At 50.7% G+C, this 20,459-nt stretch overlaps 1 protein-coding gene across 2 annotated transcripts in view; it reads right to left on the bottom strand.

The window, feature by feature from the left end:
* The window catches only part of PIK3R5 (phosphoinositide-3-kinase regulatory subunit 5), a 62,079-nt gene that overhangs the window by 8,419 nt on the left and 33,201 nt on the right, over window positions 1-20,459 (bottom strand). For both annotated transcript variants that reach the window (XM_084761863.1, XM_084761862.1), the window contains exons 2-6: window positions 14,528-14,643; window positions 12,647-12,747; window positions 11,530-11,598; window positions 10,503-10,641; window positions 1,786-1,855 (exon numbers count right to left, since the gene is read on the bottom strand). In XM_084761863.1, coding sequence (XP_084617989.1) covers window positions 1,786-1,855; window positions 10,503-10,641; window positions 11,530-11,598; window positions 12,647-12,747; window positions 14,528-14,630 — 482 coding nt within the window. In that variant the 5' untranslated portion in view covers window positions 14,631-14,643. The remainder of the gene's footprint in view (window positions 1-1,785; window positions 1,856-10,502; window positions 10,642-11,529; window positions 11,599-12,646; window positions 12,748-14,527; window positions 14,644-20,459) is intronic.

Here is a 20,459-nt window from a genome sequence, read left to right on the forward strand (position 1 = left end):
TGGCTGTCCTGGACTCTCTCTGCAGACCAGGCTGGCCTTGAACTCACAGCGATCCACCTGCCTCTGCTTCCCGAGTACTAGGATTAAAGGTGTGCGCCATTACGCCCGGCTGGGAGTCCATTTTCCTGAGGCGTGCTTACGGTTATTCTGGAGTGTGTTTCAGGCAGAGCTCTCAAGGACTCTACCAGAACTGGTCATAGGGTCTAGAGAGAAGGCTCAGCAGCTGACCATGTATGCTTCTCCTGCCGAGAACCTGAGCTCCCAGCATCCACGAAGTGGCCCTGTTACCCGGCTCCAGAGAACTGGACACCTCTGGCCTCTGTAGGTGCCTGCACTCACACACCCATACCTGACTGCATGCACACACACACACACACACACACACACACACACACACACACACTGCAGCCCAGGACTCAGAGACAGAGTAACCATATCTTGTTATGTAAATGGAACAGAATAAAGCCAGACACAGTGGCTGGCTTTACGTCTGAAAGCTGGCATCTGTTACATAGCAAGTTTGGGATAATAAGTAAGATAATAGGTAAATAAATAAGGACATATAAAAGTCACTATATGTGATAGGGTTAATTTCTCATGAAACTCTCCCCTCACCCCTGTGCCTGGCTATCGATGATTTTTTTTTTTTTTGTCTTTTTGGTTTTGTTTTGTTTTGTTTTGTTTTTTGTCTTTTGTTTTTGTTTTTCGAGACAGGGTTTCCCTATGTAGCCTTGGCTGTTCTGGACTCACTTTGTAGACCAGGCTGGCCTTGAACTCACAGCGATCCGCCTGCCTCTGCCTCCTGTGCGCCAACACACCTGGCTCTTTTTTAATTTTAAAATAGGGCTTCACTATGAGTCCAGGCTAGCCTTTAGCTCGCAATCCTCCGCCTTACATGTGAGAATTGCAGGTGTGTGTCACCTTGCCCAGTTTAAAGTGTATTTTTTAGTATAAGTCCAGATCAAAAAGACTGTGGAAGGCACTGTTTTAGTAACAGAAGAGACTCCATGGAAAGGGTAGGGGTCCCTGAGTTCAAATCCTGTCTCAGACACTCATCAGCTGTGTGATCTTGGGGAAATTACCTGGCCTCTCTGACCTCTGGTTTCTTCACCTGAAAATTAGAGATGGAGAAAGCGATGTGTGCTAGCCCCTTTTGAGAATCTGAAGGAAGGGGGTCAGAGAGATCTGAATGGGGCTGGGGGCAATGACTCAGCAGCTAGGAGCACTGGCTGCTCTTCCAGAGGACCCAGGTTTGATTCCCAGCACCCACATGGCAGCTCAGCTCACAACCATCCACAACCCCAGTCCCTTCTCAGGACATCGGATGCCTTCTTCTGGCCTTTGTGAGCACAGATACACATGCAGACAAAACCCTTATAAAGATTTAAAAAAAAAAAAAAAAGAGCTCTTCTAAAGGTCCTGAGTTCAATTCCCAGCAACCACATGGTGGCTCACAACCATCTGCAATGAAATCTGGTGCCCTCATCTGGTCTGCAGGTGTTGCATGCAGGCAGAGCACTGTATACATAATAAATAAATAACTCTTTAAAAGTTAAAAAAAAAATGAATCTGAAACATAACCCTCAGCCCAGGAAAAGGAACTCTCGGGGCAGTGAACGCCACAAGAGCAGCCTGGGCAGCTGGTTCCCGGGGTCCCCTGTTGGTGATGAGTGGAATGTGCAGTTATGGGGTGCAGTTATGCAGGATGCAAGGGATGCGAAAGGGTGGCAGGTCCTTGCTCCCCTTCGCCGTCCCTCCCCCTTTCCCCCCAGCAAGAACACTCACACAGTGGAACTTCGGTGGCTCCTGATGGGCAGGCCCTGCTCAGCCCTCACCAGACGCTGGTAGGAGATCCCTGTGGACCAACAAACAGAAGAGAAGGTAAGTGGCCTCAGGGCCTAGGCAGTCCTATCCTGGGTCCCCTACCAGCCAGGTTCTGGACAATCCGGGCTAGGAGTGCCCCAGGGGGCTCTCAAAAAGCCTTTAAAAGACAGTTGCTATTGGGCCTTTGGGCAAGCGCTTTGCTTCTCGGGACTGGTTACTCTTTGCCTGTAACACACCACTCTGTAACCTCGGCCTTCACATCAAAGCCACCCTGAGTCTCTCTGGATGCCTTTCTCATCCTGACCACTTTGTCCAGGCCCTGTCCCTAGACTGGGAACAGGCAGCAAGAAAGAATGGTGTGTAGGTTAGAGCCTTCATATTCTGTTCTGGCTCTTCCCCTTGGCCTTGGGCAGAGGTCATTTGACCCTGGTCCTCAGTTCCTCAAGAAGAGACAGTTAGAGGGGACGCCACCTCTGTGGTGGCTGGCTCATAGCTGAGCCCCTGGGCCACCTGGGATGTACCAGCTTGTATTGCCTGACAGAACTTCCTGAGAAGGAGAATTCAGGCCCAGAAAGCTGCCAAACAGTTCCTAGACCCTCGCGAAGTGTCACTCACGCCTGCTGTCTCCCTGCAGTGTCGGAGGGCATGTGTGCCAGGCACCCATCAACCCCCACGCTCTGACTGGCTAGGCAGCTTCCCTGCCTGGCTTCCCGTAGCACCGTGGGGACCTGGGTCCTGCCTGCTGTTTGCCTGCTGTCTCTGACAGCCCCCAACACAGCCTCCCTCCTTTCCTCTCCTGTGATTTCAAACACACCGAAAGGAAACGATGTTCAGAAATAGTCACAAGGAAGTCCCTATTGGGCGCATGGCTCCCCTGGCTGGTACTGAGCCAAGGAGTGGGAGGGAATTCCCCTTGGGTGCAGGGAAGCCGAGAGAGCAGTAGACACAAAGGCCGTGAATTTTGTTTAGTAAACGACAGGAAATTAGCAATTCGTGCTCTTCTAATTTGGGACCTAATTGCTTTAATTGTTGGCCTTTTGTGTGATGTTGCTTTCTGTAATTGTCACAGAGGCTAATGTGAGGTCTATTTTGCTAACAGCATCCTTAAAACAGAGGCTGTTCCTCTAAGGATTTGGGGTGCCATCTAGTGGCCATTCACAAATATTGTAAAGATAAATTCAATCTCGCCACACCCTTTGCCCTGTAGGACCTACCCCCCCGCCCCCTCAAGGCAGCATAGACACAGACAAGCAATCTGTTGACTTTATTTTTCATTTCAAGCCCCAAGCCCTACTGCCCAGCCGTTCACCATCTTCCCTGCAGTTGTGTCTTTGGACTATTGGACGTTGTTGGCAACTGTGGTCCCTGTAGTCACGGGTCTCCTGTGGCATTCATGAGGAGGACTGCCTTCTGTTAAGCTATTTCCCTGTGCCTATGTGTAGGGGTATTTCCACTGCCCCATCTCGGGGCTGCGATATGGTTAGAGTGGGGGGCTGTCTCCTGCGCTCCTTCCTGTACTTGTCCCCCTTCCTTTGCAGCACCAGGAGGGGACTATTTGGGAAGACACTGGTACTTCCTGCCTCACATTGATCCAGAGGAAGCTGTGTTCTGAGCTAGCGGCCCGTCTGAAGAGCCAAGCACCCACGGATCCAAGTAGAAACAGGACTCTTCGATTAAAACCTCTCAGCCTCACCCTGAAGACATCCCTCAACGCCCTCCCACCTGTCTCCGTGATTGGTGATTGCATCCGTGGCTTATCATGAGGCGAGGGCTTTGTGGGGAACGCATCAGTGGGCTAGGGCCTGAACTGGGGACACACTGGAAATGACCAACACTGGATGTGGGACTTTTCCTGTACAGGGAAGTCCCCGATGGGAGCACAGTGCTTCCTAAAGACAAGAAGAGCCGGGCTCCTGCAGGTGTAGGAGTCACCTGTCTTGGTGAACGGGAGAGGACTTACTTCACCATGACTTTTGGAGCTGAGTAGGTGTAGGTCCCCGTGTGCTTGTCCGTGTGTGAGTGCGCAAGCTGTCTGCTGCCTGGCTCCTGTTTCATTGTCTACACACTGAGAAGGCCAGTCACTCCACCAGGAACTAGTCTAAGGCAGCGCAGGACCCACGCTTGCCACGCTGAACATACTGTGAGCACACAGAAGTGTGATACCCCCATCACTATTGACAAAAGAAGCCCTGCTTTGATGGGTAGACTCAGAGGCAAAGCAACCTGCCCACAGCGGGCATGTGCCACAAGGTCCATATGCCTTCTCTCACACTTGCCTGTATAGCTTGGACAAGGGCATGTGAAATTTTCACCACTTATGTATATGTTGGGGATGTTACGTCATTTCCTCATCCAGTAGGACTGTATGTGGCCCGGTAAGACACATTCTGTGCGCATTCAGAATTGCCAGCCGTCTCACATGCCAAGTGCCTGTTTTACCAGATCAGTCCTTAGCAGCCGAGTATGGTATCCTGTATCACCATGTAAGCAAGGAGTCAACACTCAATAAGCATATAGGCTGAAGCCTAAAAGGCTGTGCTGCAGGGGCTGATGCCATTGGTGGTGGGGTCAGGACAGAAGGGGAGGCCCTCCTTTAATAGCCAGCCCATCTCCTCCATACATGGAGACTACCAGCTGCTGTCACCAAAGCGACCGAGTCTGTCTCCATAGCGACTGGGCCTCCCAGGCTGCACTGGAGGCAGGCCCAAATTCACAGGCCCCCTTGTCATCTCTTTATGACTTTGACAGGACCTATCTCTGACGTTATCAGTATCCCAAGGCTTATTGCCTCCCGCAAGATTGAAATCAACAGAAGCAGCACCCACCTCCATAGACTGCCCTGAGAGAGAGGCGGCATGGTGCTCCTATTGCTCAGATGGGGAAATTGAGGCTTATGTATGTTCCACGCCTTAGCAAAGGGCCTCACAGCCAGTGAGTAGCAGACTCTGACCCAGGGTTTGGAACCAGCGGTCTGGTACCAAGCCCAAAGAACCACCGCGCTACCTGGGTATCTCCTTCAAGGGGTTCACGTTCCTGGGCCTGTACTCGAGCCTTCACCTAACTGCCTTCTTTGCTCAGGCTCACTACGGATGGGAGGGGGTCACACAGAAATAAATTCCATAAAAAACAAACAAACAAAAAAACCCACACTAAGATATTCTCCAAATTATGTAAGAAGATGATAATTTTTTATTTATTTATTTTGGTTTTTCGAGATAGGATTTCTCTGTTTAACCTTGGCTGTCCTGGACTCGCTTTGTAGACCAGGCTGGCCTTGAACTCAGCGATCCACCTGCCTCTGCCTCCCGGGTGCTTGGATTAAAGGCGTGTGCCACCATTGCCCGGCGAAGAAGGTAATTTTATTTAACCCACTACTTGCTCAGAACTGGGGCTCGGCTTCTGTGAAATTAGAGGCTCCCTTATGGACCGAGAAACAAGTGTTTTGTTGTTGTTCCATTGGGACCAGAGGTGTCTAGATGAGGAGAGCTACATTTGTATCTAATAGTCTCAGTCTGTATCTAATGCCGACATCTTGTTCTAGCTTGTGTGAGAAATTTACATCCCTTTCTCCTGTTTTTTTTTTTTTTCTCCTGGGGTTTCTGTTTGTTTGTTTATTTTTTGTTTGTTTTGAGACAAAGTCGCTCTATGTAGCTCTGGCTGTCCTGTAGACCAGGCTGGTCTTGAACTCACAGAGATCTACCTGCCTCAGCTTCCCAAGCCCTGGGATCAAAGGTGTGCACCACCACACCTAGACACTTTCCTGCCTCTCTCTCTTTCTTTTTAAAAAATATTTATTTATTATGTATACAATGCTCTGCCTGCACGTACATCTGTAGGCCAGAAGAGGGCATCAGATCACATTATAGATGGCTGTGAGCCACCATGTGTTTGGCTGGGAATTGAACCCAGACCTCAGGAAGAGCAGCTGGTGCTCAGAAACACTGAGTCATCTCTCCAGCCCTTTCCTGCCTCTCTTGAGGCCAGCTCCACTACCTCGCTGTTGGCTCAGCGATGGATGGACTCTAAGTTCAATACAGGCTCAGAATATACCTGTGGGGGGCCTTTGAGCTGTTTGGAGAAGATTCTTTGGGACCAGGAGAGGCCATGGTTTCCTATTTCTGTCCTGCTTACAGTCAAAGAGGAATGGGTCTCTCTGTGAGAGCTTCCTGCTCCCGGTGCCTGACTTCTCCCAGGTCCTTAGTGTGTGTATCTGAGACATCTCAGTATAGTCCAGGGAAATACCAAGGACTCTCAGCAACGAGTGGCCACTCCTGGGTCCTCCCTGCTTTGGCAAAGGGCCCATCCTCCTCCATTTCCTCCATCAATGGCTGCTCCTACTCCTGAGCTTAGTGTACCATCACGGACACGGTCTCGGCCCCACACCTGTCTCTCCACATCTGTTTGCTGGGCTGTTTGTTACTTCTGAACAGCAGCCCACACACAAGCATCTCAAGGCATCGTGTGCATCCGGCTAAAGCCAGCCGCGTGGTTCTGCTTGAAAGTGGGCAGCCGTGTCTCCATAGGCGATGCCCCTACAGCATCTCCCTGGACCACCTCAAACAAAAGAGCCACTCAGGTCCATGTGCACAGAGGCGGCACTGGCAAGGCACCTGAGGTTTAAATCCTTTCTCTTGAAATTGCAAAAGGAAAGGAAAGCTTTGTCTCCTGGAAAGGGATTCCAGTCAACAGCCAGAAGCCAAGGCAGGTCCATGAAAGAAACTGGCCTTGCGCTGACGGTTCATTTAGGATGCCCTGTTAAGCTGGGTTGGCAGACTGTCTGCTGAGAATACCCTGGAGCATCTAGTAGCTTCTCCTTAACTTAGCTGGATGTGGTGGTGCATGACTTTAATCCCAGCACTCAGAAGGCAGAGGCAGCAGGATCGTTGGGAGTTCGAGGCCAGCCTGGTCTACAAAGTGAGTACAGGACAGCCAAGGGTTACACAGAGCAACCCTGTCTCTGAAAAACCAAAAAAGAAAAGCCTCTCCACCATGAGGAGAAGATCATCTTATAGGAAGATGTTGGGGCTCACCAGCCCCACCCACCACCTACTCTGCTTATTTGTGCTGACTGGTTGTGGGGAAACAGATGACAAAAGTCGAGGAGCAGACAGATCAGCTGACCGGCTGGAGAAGTAAGCCCTGGGTCCTTACAAAGGAATCCACAAACAAACTTCAGTCCTAACCTTGTTAGCACTCCTGATTTGGGGGAGATAGAAGCCTCTGTCAGCTTGTGTTTACTGTATAAGACGGCAGTTAAACATTGCTGACACCAAACACAACCTGGAGTAAATAAGCATTACGATGGAAAAGCAGAAGAATTACAATACACAATGTATTGGGGGTAGGAGTCTGTCAACTAGTTAGCCAACACCCTTTGATCTGAGTGGTGCTTTAAGAATATCATTTTTAAAAGATTTTATTTTGTTTTTTATTATGTGTATCTATGGTGCTTGTGGGAAAATGTCTACGTGAGTGCAGGTGCTCCAGGAGGCCAGAAGAGGGCGACGGAGTCCCTGAGATTGGAGTTAGGGTGGCTGTGAGCCGCTCACGGTGGGTGCTGGGAGCTAAACTCAGATCTCCTGCGAGAGCTATCTTTGCCCTTAATTGCTGAGCCGTTTCCCCAGCCTCCATCTTAGAGAGCTGGATAGCATTCTACGGAATGGCTCTGCTACCATAGACTGAAGTACGGTCATTAGGCAGAGCTAGTGGTCCCTTCTCTGTGCTAAGCCGTTGAGCGGCCATGGCCAGTCTTCTGGACTGAGCTCCAAGAACAGGGTGGCGGCGTGGAAGGGCGATGCTGGAGCTAATCCAGATCTCTTTCCCATCAATACTGATATTCTCAGCCTTTTTAAAGCCGCCAATCTGAAAAGCAAAAACACGTCTCCTTCTAATTCTGCGTCTGTTTCATTCCTGGTGTGTGGGTAGCACGATTCAGCCACTCACGGTTCTTTCTTGATGCATATGAATCATATCCTTGTTTATATTTTCACTGGTGTGTCTGACAGTTTTTTTTAATTGATTCCATGTGTCTGAAATAATTTCTATCACCACATATATATATTATACAATATACAATAAATGTGTGTGTGTGTATATACACACACACACACACACACACACACACACACACACACACATATATATATATATATATATATATATATATATATTTCTGTTCCACTTAGGAGACTCCAGTTGTACGCTTCCAGAACCCTCGCAGCTCCCTGTGGCTTTTACCTTAGGGATGGGCTCTGTCTCTCTTCTCCAGTCCAGGGCCACATACCCCATTTTCCTTCTATTATTTTTTTTTCTTCTACTCACTTTTAAAATGATCTGCCAGTTATCCTGATGTCGTTTATTAAATGAGTGAGTTCTTCCATTACTGGTTTGAGAGTGTCTCTTTGCCGTACCATAGCTTTTATGTATTTAAATTGTTTTTAGATATCACCTTCTGTTCTATTAGTCGGTTTCGACACAGATACGAGCCATTTTATTAACTGTAGCATTATTAAAGACCTAGCAATAAAAATGCTTCCTCCCCAGTCTTTTCTAAGAACTCATAAATAAACACAGAGCAAATGAATAATTAACTGCTTCTGTAGAACATCTATAATTTCAAATAGGCTTTAGTCATTCCATCTTAAGTGACCTTGGTACTTTGATTTGGTTACATTATTTTCATGGTGGCTGATGTTATTATCATATTGGCTCAATCCCACAACATATCTCTTCAGTTAATAGTCTTCTAGCAAGGACTGACTTCTCTGTGTAGGCTACTCACATTTCTTGTTTTATTATATTTTTTCAATTTTTTTTTTTTTTGGTCTCTATTGTGGTCCCCCTCCTCTTCCCACGGCTCCTTCCATTTCCCCTCCCGCTCCCCTCTCTGTCTCTATTTCCATTGAAACAGGGCCTCACTCTGTGGCTCAGGCTGGCTCTCAAACTTACAATAATGCCCTCCTGCCTCTGGCTCTAGGGTTCGGGATGTTTTCCTACTAGGTGGGGCTGGCAAAAGGGGAAGCTTAATATGCCTTTTCTGGCTCTGAGTTACTCCCGCTGGGCAATTTTCTCACACTTAGATAAGCAGTCGGGTGTTATAAAATTAAAATGTTATCTCTTCCAGATGAAGAAATAGTTTTGGTTCTTTTTTTTTTTTTTTGCATAGGCAAAATACACATAAGGGAAACCAGAACAACGCGGGAAATGCTTATAGCAGTTCCCTTGGGTTGCTGCCATATTAAAAATATTTCTGTAGCAATAGCTTTCGTATATTGCGGGGGGGGGGGGGGGCGGGGTTCATATCAAAAGAGAGTGTTGGCGCCAAGCAAATGCTTTAGAGGCGTCTGCTGAGGCGACTTCCCTGAAATAGAGGCGTGGTGGTGAGTTACTGCTCTGGGCACCTTCTGGGGGAGCCAGACTTGATTCTCCTTTGTCTGGCTCTGTTGCGGCTCTCTTGTGATTCTCACTTTAAAGCTGCATGTGGCTCCATAGGAAAGGATGCTTGCTGCCCAGCCCGATGGCCTGATGCCCGGGACCTACATGGCAGATGGCAGTAGAGAACTGGCCCTGAGCTGCCCCCTGATCTCCATAGGCTGAGCGAGGTACACACCTGCATCACCACCATCAAAATAAGTAAATGTGGTTTGAAACAGCAGCCACACCTGCAACTGCCTATCTGCTCCCAAGGCAAAGAAAACCAATCTTGCCATTATTCTGGGGACTTCTCTGAGTGGTGGGGGCACAGCCCTGGAGACCCCCTAGCTAATCAAAGGTTCTCAATCTTCCTAACACTGTGACCTGTTGGGGGAGGGTCTGGTGTATTTTGATGCTAATTACTGCTTGCTGTCTGTGTGACCCACCTTTTGCTTAATAAAATGCCATCCCACCTGGGCAGGGCGAAGGAGATAGGTGGGGCTAGGAGAGAGAGGAATTCTGGGAAGAAGAAAAACCACCATGAGGAGAAAGAAGAGAGACATGAAGGGAGGAGAGGAAGGCCGCCATGGGTTAGCTGGAGGAGAAGCACATGGCCGGCAGCGTGGATGGAGAATCCAGGCCAGATGAAGAACATTAGCAAGTATTTGGGATTATGGACGGGAGGTAGCTTGTTAGAAGTTACTGGAAGCAGATGGTATGGGATTGAGGCAGGGATCCCATGCCTGCCCCACTATGGGAGGCAATTTAGAGGATTGAGATCTGCCCTGCCCCAGGTTAACTAAGGCTATTTTAAAATATAACAAGTGTCTATGTCTTGATTGATTGCTAGCCGGGCCTATAGATAATACAGATAATTTTATAAAACAGCAGTGACCCTTTAATGCAGTTGCTCAAGTTGCTGTGGTGACCCCCAACCATAAAATGATTTTTGTTGCTACTTCATTACTGTAATGGATCATAATGTAAATCTTTTTAGAGACAGAAGTTTGCCAGAGGGGCTGAGGACCGCTGTCTGAGCTAATCAGAGTAGAGATACAGGCCTGCGCTGGCTTCCCCGAGCACCTCACTTCTCATGTTGACTGTTTTAACTTGTGCAAGTCTCAACCATCTGACAACGAATAGGTATACCATAAAGAGGGCACCCCAAGCTCCTTAGCAGGGCGTGGGCAAGGATGAGGTGGGTCATGTGCGAAAGAAACGCTAGTTATTCAGGCCGTGTGGTCCCTGGCCCGCTTGGTACTCACCCGGGGCCTTGAGTTCAGCGTCGATGAAGGTGAGCAACTCTTGGCAGATGCTGCAGTAAGGGACCGGCCAGGTCAGGAAGCAGTGGTAGGTGCTGGCTGCCTTCAGAAGGAGGTCCGAGTCTGGTGGGAAGTGTGGTGTCTAGAGTGGAAGGGACAGTAGGAAGACAGTAGGTATCCGGGCGGTGGCAGCGCACGCCTTTAATCCCAGCACTTGGGAGGCAGAGGCAGGAGGATCACTGTGAGTTCTAGGTCAGCCTGGTCCACAGAGTGAGTCCAGGACAGCCAGGACTACACAGAGAAACCCTGTCTTGAAAACCCAAAGACAAAACAAACAAACAAATGAAAAATGAATAGGTGAGGACGAGTTCGCTTATATTCCCAGGGCAATTTCTGCTTCCTTCCTGGAAAGTCTCACAGAGGACACACACTTCCTGGGAGCAGGATGCCCCAGGAGAAATCAGGGAAAACTGAACCACAGACGGACAGGTTGATGCCACGAGTGTCTCTTATGGCAATGGGTGTTGTTTTTATCAAATAAACTCAGGTTTTCCCAACACTCGCGGAAGCCTGTCTGCAAAGCTATGAGCACAGAGGTCATTATAAATGGTGCCATGGCTTCTACTTGTTTTTTGAGGAACCATCTTCAGTGCAAATGATATTCATATGCAAATATCCTCCCGAGAGGGAAATACTTTTATTCTCTGTGTGGCCTGAGTTCAGTGTACCAGCAGCCATTTCATCCACCAAATGGTGGATGGGCGGGGATGAATGCTTCAGGTAAAGCTGACCCCTAGGGTGAAATATTAGACAGACATAAAAAAATCTCTCAGTGTAATTTCTCATGGCCATGCCATGACACGGTCCCTTCATGGAAACCAGGGATAGCAGGCACCACGGCAGCCATCTGTAGTCACTAGAGGCTTCCCAGGGTGGGACTCTAAGATCCCGTCTCAAGTGTCATGGCTCCCAAGTTTCTCCCCACTCCTCCCGCCTCCTCCCTCTCAGCTCGTAGCCCACCTGGACTTACACAAAGGACAGTGGAATAGAAGAGAAGAGCCAGCGGGGCGAGGAGGTCATAGGTGCCCTTCTCTTGGACCTGTGGAGATGACAGGGAGGAAGGTCAAGGTCTGCAGGCCACTGGGCAGCTTGTGGGCGGGAGGCACACAGAACAGGCACCATCTCTTCTGTGCTGACCTCAGCAGATCGAGTCAGACATCAGTCTTCTCTCCCACAGTTTCCTCGAGACCTTCCGCAAACCCCTCCCTCCTGCTCCAGGGAAGCGAGTCCTTTACATGTGAGTTTGGGAGTTAAGCACTTCAGGGACTGGGGTGTGGGGTGTGGGGGTGGCTCTTGGGTTGGTTTGCTTGTGATCAGCAAGCTCAGGCACCAGGACGCCAGGACGATGGCTCTGAACGCTGCAATCAGTAACAAACTTAAATGATGAACTTTCTTTCGGGGGATAACCAGCTAAGAGAGAAAGTCACCTTTACAGCTCAGTCATGCATTAAAAAAACAAAACAAAACAAAAAATCATGCAACTTAAAAAGCTGGGTGTGGTGGCGCACGCCTTTAATCCCAGCACTCGGGAGGCAGAGGCAGGCGGATTGCTGTGAGCTCGAGGCCAGCCTGGTCTACAAAGTGAGCCTAGGACAGCCAAGGACACATAGAGAAACGTTGTATAAATAAATAAATAAATAAATAAATAAATAAATAAAAATAAATCCTCTGTGAAACAGCTAGAGTCATTCTGGGGACTTGGACCCTAAGCGTTAAAGACACTCTTCAGTCATAACGGCTGAGCTGTTGGAGGGCGTCCCCTTCCCAGTCAGTTTTCTCTTCCTTGTCTCTGTTGCTGTGAGCCCTTCTGAGGGAAGGAATCCAACAAAGCTCCCTCATTCCTTCTCAACTTGGCAGCATCATCTATCCTAACATGTAGCTTGCGCTCAGGCTCACACAGCCCCTGCTACCTGTTTACCCAGGACAGAACACGCCCTTCCCAAAACGACTCTGTGCCAAGCATAGCTGATAGGCTCCCAGGGGCTGGGCAAGCCCTCTGGATGGTCCAGGAGCCTCAGAGCCGACCTATGTCTTAACTCCCCAAGGTCAATGCCAGCCGTGCTCATCAGTCTCTGCGTCGCCCTCACCTCTCGGGTTTTCTGTAGGATCTGTTCCAGGAGGATGAGGAAGTGGCCCGGGTCCCTGCTGACCAGCTCCTGTAGGCTCCAGCAGTTCAGGCACAGCCCGGCTAGACAGGAGGCAAGTTAGGCCAGTGGTTAGCTTCAGGTAGAGCTGGAGAGGGGAGGGTCCGTTCAGGAACTCTGCCGTAGAAGAGTATACCTAATGTCCCTTTCTAAAGAGAGTGTTGGAGAAATGCCATCACTCAAAGACCCCGAGCTCTATCGGGACATATTGAGGCTGGACCTGGTGGCACAGGCCTGCGACCCCAGCCTTTGAGAAGCTGAGGCAGTTGGATCATGAGTTCAGGGGGCACAAGTGGCTCCATAGTTAGGGCTAGCCTGGGCTATACAGTGAGATGTCCTGAGTAGCAATAACAATGATGACAACAAAACAACAACAACAACAACAACAATAACAACAACAACAACAATGCCCATAAGACATAGTGACTTGCTCTTATTCCTGTCTACAGGGAGCTCCTTAGCCATGGCGTTGTCCTGCTGAACTAGGATCCCTTAGAGGCCAGTGAACCTGCTGAGACTCTGCCCTGCACCTCTGGTGGTCCCAACAGTCGTCCCTGGCCAGCTTTCCTAGAGCGATGCCAATTCCTGCCAGAGGCAAGGAAGTTGGGGCCGGAGGTAGAAATTGCTAGAAGAATATAAAGAAAGGAGCTGCGAGGTGCCCCACCCCAGACCCAAGACCGAGGAGTCTGTGATGGTCACGGGGCTTCCCAAAACTGCTTGGCAGAGGAGCCCCGGGGAGGGGAAGCTCCAGTCACCCAGCTGACAGGCTCTGAACACTTACTTGTCACTGACTTCCCCAGACTGTCTTAATGCGCTGATCCCTGATTTCCCCGAAGTCGGCAAGGGCAAACCCCTAAAACTTAACGAGGCGACCACAGGGATGGATGGGGCTGCATCCGTGGGGTGGGGAGTGAGCGCAGCAGGGGTGGAGGAAGGGGGCATGGCTGTGCTAGTGCAGGACCTGACCACCCACTGTGTGCTACAATGGGGCTAGGCCTTTGCACACATCCTCTCTGCCCAGTTCCCCATTTTCTAATAATTACTATTCCCATTATCCAGACAAGAAATTGGTATCCCCAAAAGACAAGTGGGGTGTACAAGGTTGTGCAGCCAGTAAGAGTCTTAGCAAACCTATCTAACGCCAAAGGGCAGAGAAAGCTGTCCACAGAGGTGGCATCTGAGCTGAGACCAGCACAAGAAGAGGCCAGCTACCAGGGAAGAGATCCAGACAGCAAGCGCAAAGGTCCTGAGGCAGGAAGGAAGCAATAAACCTCCCAACATCGACCTCCCAACAGGGAGCTAAGCGACCCAGTAAGTAAGATCTTAGCCTGCACAAGGCACCCTCGAAACTAGGCACCGGCCTCCTGGAGCACAACCACCTTAGCCTGCAGATGCTCTGCAGCCTAGCTGAGAGTCAGAGAAGAGCAGAGTGCGGCTCCGGAAACAGCTAGAAGCAAACAGTCTCTGTGGAGAGATGCTTGCAGTCCTAGCTGCTCTTTTGGAGAGAGTGGCTGTGCTTCTAACAGCTTCAATTTTGTCTCAAGGGACTTGTGTCTCTGCAGATGCTAAAGGAACAAGACAGTGCTAGAAAGAGGAGGAAGAAGATTATGTGAGAGAAAGCAGGGGAGCCTTATACAGAGGCCTTTAAAGAGGGCTGTGCCTGCCTCCCGCTCGGGTGATGTTTGGGGATGTGTCGACCTGGTGGTACACAGGCATGACGACTGAATCTACCAGCTGCCACACCTGGCCTCTGAGACTTCATGCTGCCTCTGGATGGACCTTCCACCTGAGGGTCTGGAACGTCTCCTGGTTCCCCAGACCTACCTGACCAGGGCGCAGAACGGCGTCCGAGGCTCAGTCCATGCAAGCATCGCTCCAGAGCATGCTGGATGCGGTCTTCTGTGCACGTTGTGGCTGCTGGCTGCATCCTGAGTCATTGCCTGCACAGGGGATAGACACTGGTCAGCTTGTTGGGCTCCCTTCCGGGAGAACACCGGGATGGACACTCACAGCCTACTCGGGTGCTGTGGGCACTGTGCACTGAGGCTCCCAACTATCTACAGGGAGGTGGGCAGCTTCCAGAAGGTTCATCTGTATGGCAGGAAAAGTGCAGCCCTAGGGCATAAAAGCATGAAGGTGAAGCAAAGGAGGGCTCCAGGATGGGTCCAGAGCAGGACATGGGACCTGTCTGCACGCCAGGCAGTAGACAGTGTTGCCAAGTGCCCAGGAAATTCCCAGAGATGCCCAGAGAATGGCCAGACCTCAGACATCTGGGTAAGGGACCTCCAGGGGTGAATCAAAAACCATGTGGGGGGGTTTCTTGTGAATTTCCAGACCAGTGTCTCCTAGTCGTACAGGGGTGGGGCTACAGGGTCCCCTCTACATGCTGGACACCCCAATACCAGACTAGGGCTAGAACGAGGGAGGCAGAGAGTCTCTCCTCACACCTTCCCTCACCACTATCCATTCGACCTCAGCTCAGAGGCCCAGGTCCTTTCTCCTTTAACCTTTTTGCAATCTCTCCAGAACCTTTACCCAATGCGCCCCCCCCCCCCCGCACTGCCACTCACGCCAATTCCCAAATCCCCCCCCCCCCAGTCTACCTTTCCATGAGGCCCAGCTGGCCCAGCTAGAAGGCCAAAGGAGGGGACTTTGCATGGGGTTTTAACATCAGGCGGGAAAGTGGGAGTAGGGCCAACCCTATGTCTTGATTCTGGAGAGGGCTTATCGAGTCCTTTGGAAGTCACAGCAGGCAGCTTGGCACAGTGACTAAGCCAGGTTGTGGCGTCCATCAGAGGGAACCCCAAGCCGAGCGTGGTGGCGCACGCCTTTAATCCCAGCACCCTGGGGAAGCAGAGGCAGGTGGATCTCTGTGAGTTCGAGGCCAGCCTGGTCTACTAAGCGAGTCCAGGACAGCCAAGGCTACACAGAGAGACCCTGTCTCGAAAAACCAAGACAAACAAACAGAGCGAACCCCAAGCTGGACCCTGATTTTTTTTGCTAGTCTTAAGATCGGTGGCAAAGGCCTGAGCTCTCCCCAAAACCTCAGTTTGCTCATCTGCGAAGCGGAGATGGTGATGGCGCAGGCAGACGTCAGAGGCTGAGGGGAGGGCACAGGGACTGAGCATCCACTGTGAGAGCTCCACCATGCAACCGTCTCTGCCACACTCGCCTGACCTCAGGGATTCTTTTCTTCTCCGCAGGCACTGTCCCTGGCCTGTCACTGTCCCTGGCCTGTCACTGTCCCTGGCCTGTGAGGCCAGGTCATCTGGGACACTGAGGAAGTGATGGAACAGTTCTGTGGATCTGAGGACCAACCAGGAAACCAGAAGAGGAAGCAGAAGTTCCGAACGGAGCCATGCAAACGACATGCAAAGAGGGATGAGCTCCCCCACTCAGATCCAGATGGCCAGATCCCAGAGTCTCAGCCTAGGCAAATCCTCCCGCCTCCCCACCTGGGGAGTACAAGCACCCCCTGGAAAAAAGTAAGGTCTTTTATAACCTGGTCCACCAATGCCCCTGGAAAGTGACGCATCATGAACCCGGGATAGCAGTAGCACCCAGTGAACCACCCTGTCTCTAATTTCCTGACCACCTACTGTGTGCCACAGGCAGAGCAGGCATGAGTTCCTGGGTAGAAAACTACAACCCCCACAACTATACACAGAACGACTCCTGAGGGATGACATATGCTATGAAGGGCCGACGGTGCTGGGAGAGGGCCAGCCGGCCAGCCCACACCACATTGTTTAGGGTCTACAAAGAAGGGACTTAAAACCAGATAGTTGACACCTAGGGTTAAGTGAGAGAAGGACTATTCCAGAAAGATGAGATGGTATTGCCAAAGCCTGGGTGTAGACATGAGCTTGCCAAGGACTTAGACCCTGTAGCCTGTAGGGGTCAGGACATTGGGCCTGTGTGGAACACAGCCTAAGCCAGGGTTCATGGTGCTGGATGCTGGGATGGAGAAGTGGGTTCAGAATATATTCGCTTACAGTTCATGACCACGTCCCTGAATGTTAGCCCTGGTGATGCCAGGATGCCTCAAGGTGTCTGTAAGGCCTTTTACAACAGCTGTCATGTTTGCCTTAGGACCAAGGTGGACTCCACGGTCTCAGACAGACAGGGCAGTTTCCTTGCTGGGCTCCTTTATCATGTTGGGCTGTGCTGGTACCCAGTGTGGCTGAATGACTGTGGGGTTAACGCCTGTGATGAACCCCTGGCCTCACTGACAGCCCAAACACTAACCCCTATCCAACATGTTCATCAGCCCTGAGCTGACAGCCCCTGCTGAGGGAGCTGGAACAGTAGGAATCCTTCATAAAGACAGCCTTGGAGACCCATGCCACACCCCAGCCTCTGTCCTCATAGCTGCTTCCCCATCAAGTTCCCCAGGCCAAGTTCTTGAGGGAAATGGGAAGTCACCCCACAGGTCCTTCAGAGGAATATGGCAGCTGGAGGGGACAAGGAGCTTGCTCTAGGCCACCAGGAGCAGGGCGGGAAGTCATACTGCTCTCACCAACCCAGGGGAGCAAGTAGGGCTTTCCTTTCTCCCTAGCTGTGGCTGGACCCCCAACCCCAAGCACAAAGTGCTGCATGTCCTACACTCCAAAGTTCCCTGGAGAGGAAGCTCAGCACTTAAGAGCACTTGCTGCTCTTGCAGAGGATCTGAGTTCAGTTCCCAGCACCTACACCAAGCAGCTCACAACTGTCTGTAGCTCCAGCTCCAGGGGATCCAACATTTTGGGTCTCTTTGGGCACCTGTACATTCTCTCTCTCTCTCTCTCTCTCTCTCTCTCTCTCTCTCTCTCTCTCTCTCTCTCTTTCTCTCTCTCTCTGTGTCTCTCTCTCTCTGTCTCTCTCTGTGTCTCTCTCTCTGTCTCTCTGTCTCTGTCTCTGTCTCTCTCTCTCTCTCTCTCTCTCTCTCTCACACACACACACTCACATTCACATTCACACATAATATAAAATTAAATGGATCTTTAAAGTTCCATAAGCCACTTGGACAGGGGCTGCAGCTATCCTGATGGTTGTTTGCACTGGGTCAGCAGTGTATGTACTCATACCGTTGCACTGCAAAGAGGAAAAGGGTCGCTGACTGTTCTGGAAGGTGTACACCCCTCTAGAACCAGAGGCTTGAGGGATCTGAAGAGAGCGCCTGAGGATACGAGCCTCCGATTAGGTGAGGCACCAGCAGGTGTGTTGGCAGGGAGCAGGGGAAGAGGCAGCGGGGCAGCATGCAAGTCCAGCGGACCACCGTCAGGGTGGGGAAGCCTAGCAGTGAGAGACAGAAGGCTCGATCACCTCTGCGGGACAGTAGTGGAGCAGGAGGAAAAAATGGGCAATTAGTGCCATGGAGGGACAGAATAACTTGCCTGAGTTGACACAGCTCAGAGGTGGCGAAGCCAGAATGCAAACCTGGGGAATCTAGGTTCTTAACTCTGTATGCATCATTCCTCAGGGAGTCAGATGCAGTTAGAAAAGAAAGAAAACCAACGCCTGTCTCTACTCCAAGTGAAAACTCAGTTCCAGGGATGTTACTTGGTGAGGTTTACATTTCCGGTTGCTGCTGATCTTGAGCCCTGACATGTCAGTCTACACCAGCTGCCCAGCCCAGCTTCCGTCTTCCAGAAAATGAGCACTCTTTTTTTTTTCCAAGACAGGGTTTCTCTGTGTAGCCTTGACTGTCCTGGACTCACTTTGTAGACCAGGCTGGCCTCGAACTCACAGTGATCCGCCTGCCTCTGCCTCTCAAGTGCTGGGAGTAAAGGTGTGCGCCACCACCGCCCGGCCTAAAATGAGCACTCTTATTAGCCAGAGAGGAGACACCATGGGCCCTGCCTCCCTAGCCTGAGGGATGGGTAGAACTTGAGCGGACTGTTAAGTCACCCCTTTGGCCAAGCCCTGAAATGATGGACAAGCTGGTCCTGCTGGAAAGCCAATGTGAGTCACCGTCATCTTATGTTGCCATGATGCAAATGTTGAGACACAAATGCCCAGTCAATGCTTTTTTAGTTCTGCCATGCCCTTGCCCTTACAGGCATCAGAGCCCAGGATCCTGGTCAGCTAGCAGACGCCCCTGTCCAGTGCCTGCTGATCCACAGCTTCCTCATCCTTCTCCCTGTGGCCTCGGTCCTCCCTGGTTCTAAGGAGACAATGAAGGTCTTCTCTTTGGAAGAGCCTGATGTGCTAAGAGCCCAGAGTGTCTGGTACGCTGGGCACCCTGGCGTATGGAAGGCATCTAGGTGTTGGTTCAAGCTCTTAAGACTTAGTTAGGATCTAGAGCAACAGAGATGGCTCATCAGTCACCAGCGCTGACTGCTTCTCCCAAGGACCAGGTTCCAATGGGACCCTTTTCAAAGGACCAGGTGGCATTCATCATTTCCCCTTCCTGATGCTCAAAGAAACCACAGTGAACAACCATCCCCAGCACTCATGTGTGACTCACAACCACCTGTATCTCTAGTCCCATGGATCCAACAACCTCTTCTGGCCTTCCTGGGCACTGGGTATGCACATGGTGCACAGACGGACACGCGTGCGGACAAAACACCCATGCACATAAAAACTTTTAACGATCTTTTTCAAGTTAGGATCTACTGAACGCTGGGCCCGGGGAGCCTGAGGAAAGTGATAGAGGTCCAGTGGAGGGGCCCCTCGGTGAAGTTCAGAGATGAGAGCAGGGCGTGGCCTCATCCAGAGTCCTCGGGTCAGCCCTTGTGCCCCATGCCTGCCCCTGCCTGCTAATTTTGGCCTGATGACTCAGTGTCATCAGCCGTTCTTTATGGCTGTGGCCGGACTCCCATTGGCCCTGAGGAAGGGGTGACAGTAGGATGACATATTTTTCAAAAGCCAGGAAGCAAGACTGTCTTGCTCAGTTTCTGATGCCCAACCCTGGGACACCCCCACCACCACCCCAATTTCAGCACTGCTAGGCAGACTCCCCTGACGGACAGCGTTGAAACATTCAACAACGGCTACTTCCATGTCCAATTTCCTCTTCTGAGGCAGTGTGGAGGGCTGGCTGACCTTTCTGAGGACCCTGAAGAGAACAGAAAGGCTTACGCTGAGACACAGCAGAAGCTAAAGGCAGAGTCTGAGCCCAGACACGGGTAATCTTGGTAGCATTTGCTTGGATGGGGGGATCACACCCTCTGTCTGCTGCGTCTCAGGTCTTTCCGCTATGTTATTTTTGAATCACTTTTCTTATTTCCCCTAGAGTTACTGGAAACAGGTTTTCAGATTCCTATCTCGTGAATCTCTAGTTTTCTGACATCGTTCTTTTTTTTTTTTTAAATCAAAATTTCAAAATGTATTGGCAAGGACAGGAATTCCCATGTCACTCTTACAGTGATTTCTGAATCTGGGGTCATACGCTCTCTCTTCATGTTGTGTCACTATTCTGCCAAAGTAAAGATTTGGATCTGTACTTGACATTTTATGGCAGACCGAAGCTGCTGAAATGATGGTTTTTGACATTTACATTAGGTGCAGCGACTACGGTAATAGCATTGTGTGGACAGTGGCCGAAAGTCTGGCTTGCCTCACCGCTCACTACTGCACGTCGTTGTTTTCTGCACTTCTTTGTTTCAGTTCACTTCTTGCTCAGCCGGGCATTCTGAATAATGGCAGGCCGAGCGTGTGGCTAAGGTACGAGATCTCCTAAGTCATATGTCTTTCAAGAACTACAGCCTTGCCAGTGGTAGATCTGGTGGCATTCACCATCCCCCACCCACCCCCCACTCCCCCCACCCCC

This window comes from Acomys minous (genome assembly GCF_964271855.1).
Source record: "Acomys minous genome assembly, chromosome: 16".
NCBI lineage: Eukaryota > Metazoa > Chordata > Mammalia > Rodentia > Muridae > Acomys > Acomys minous.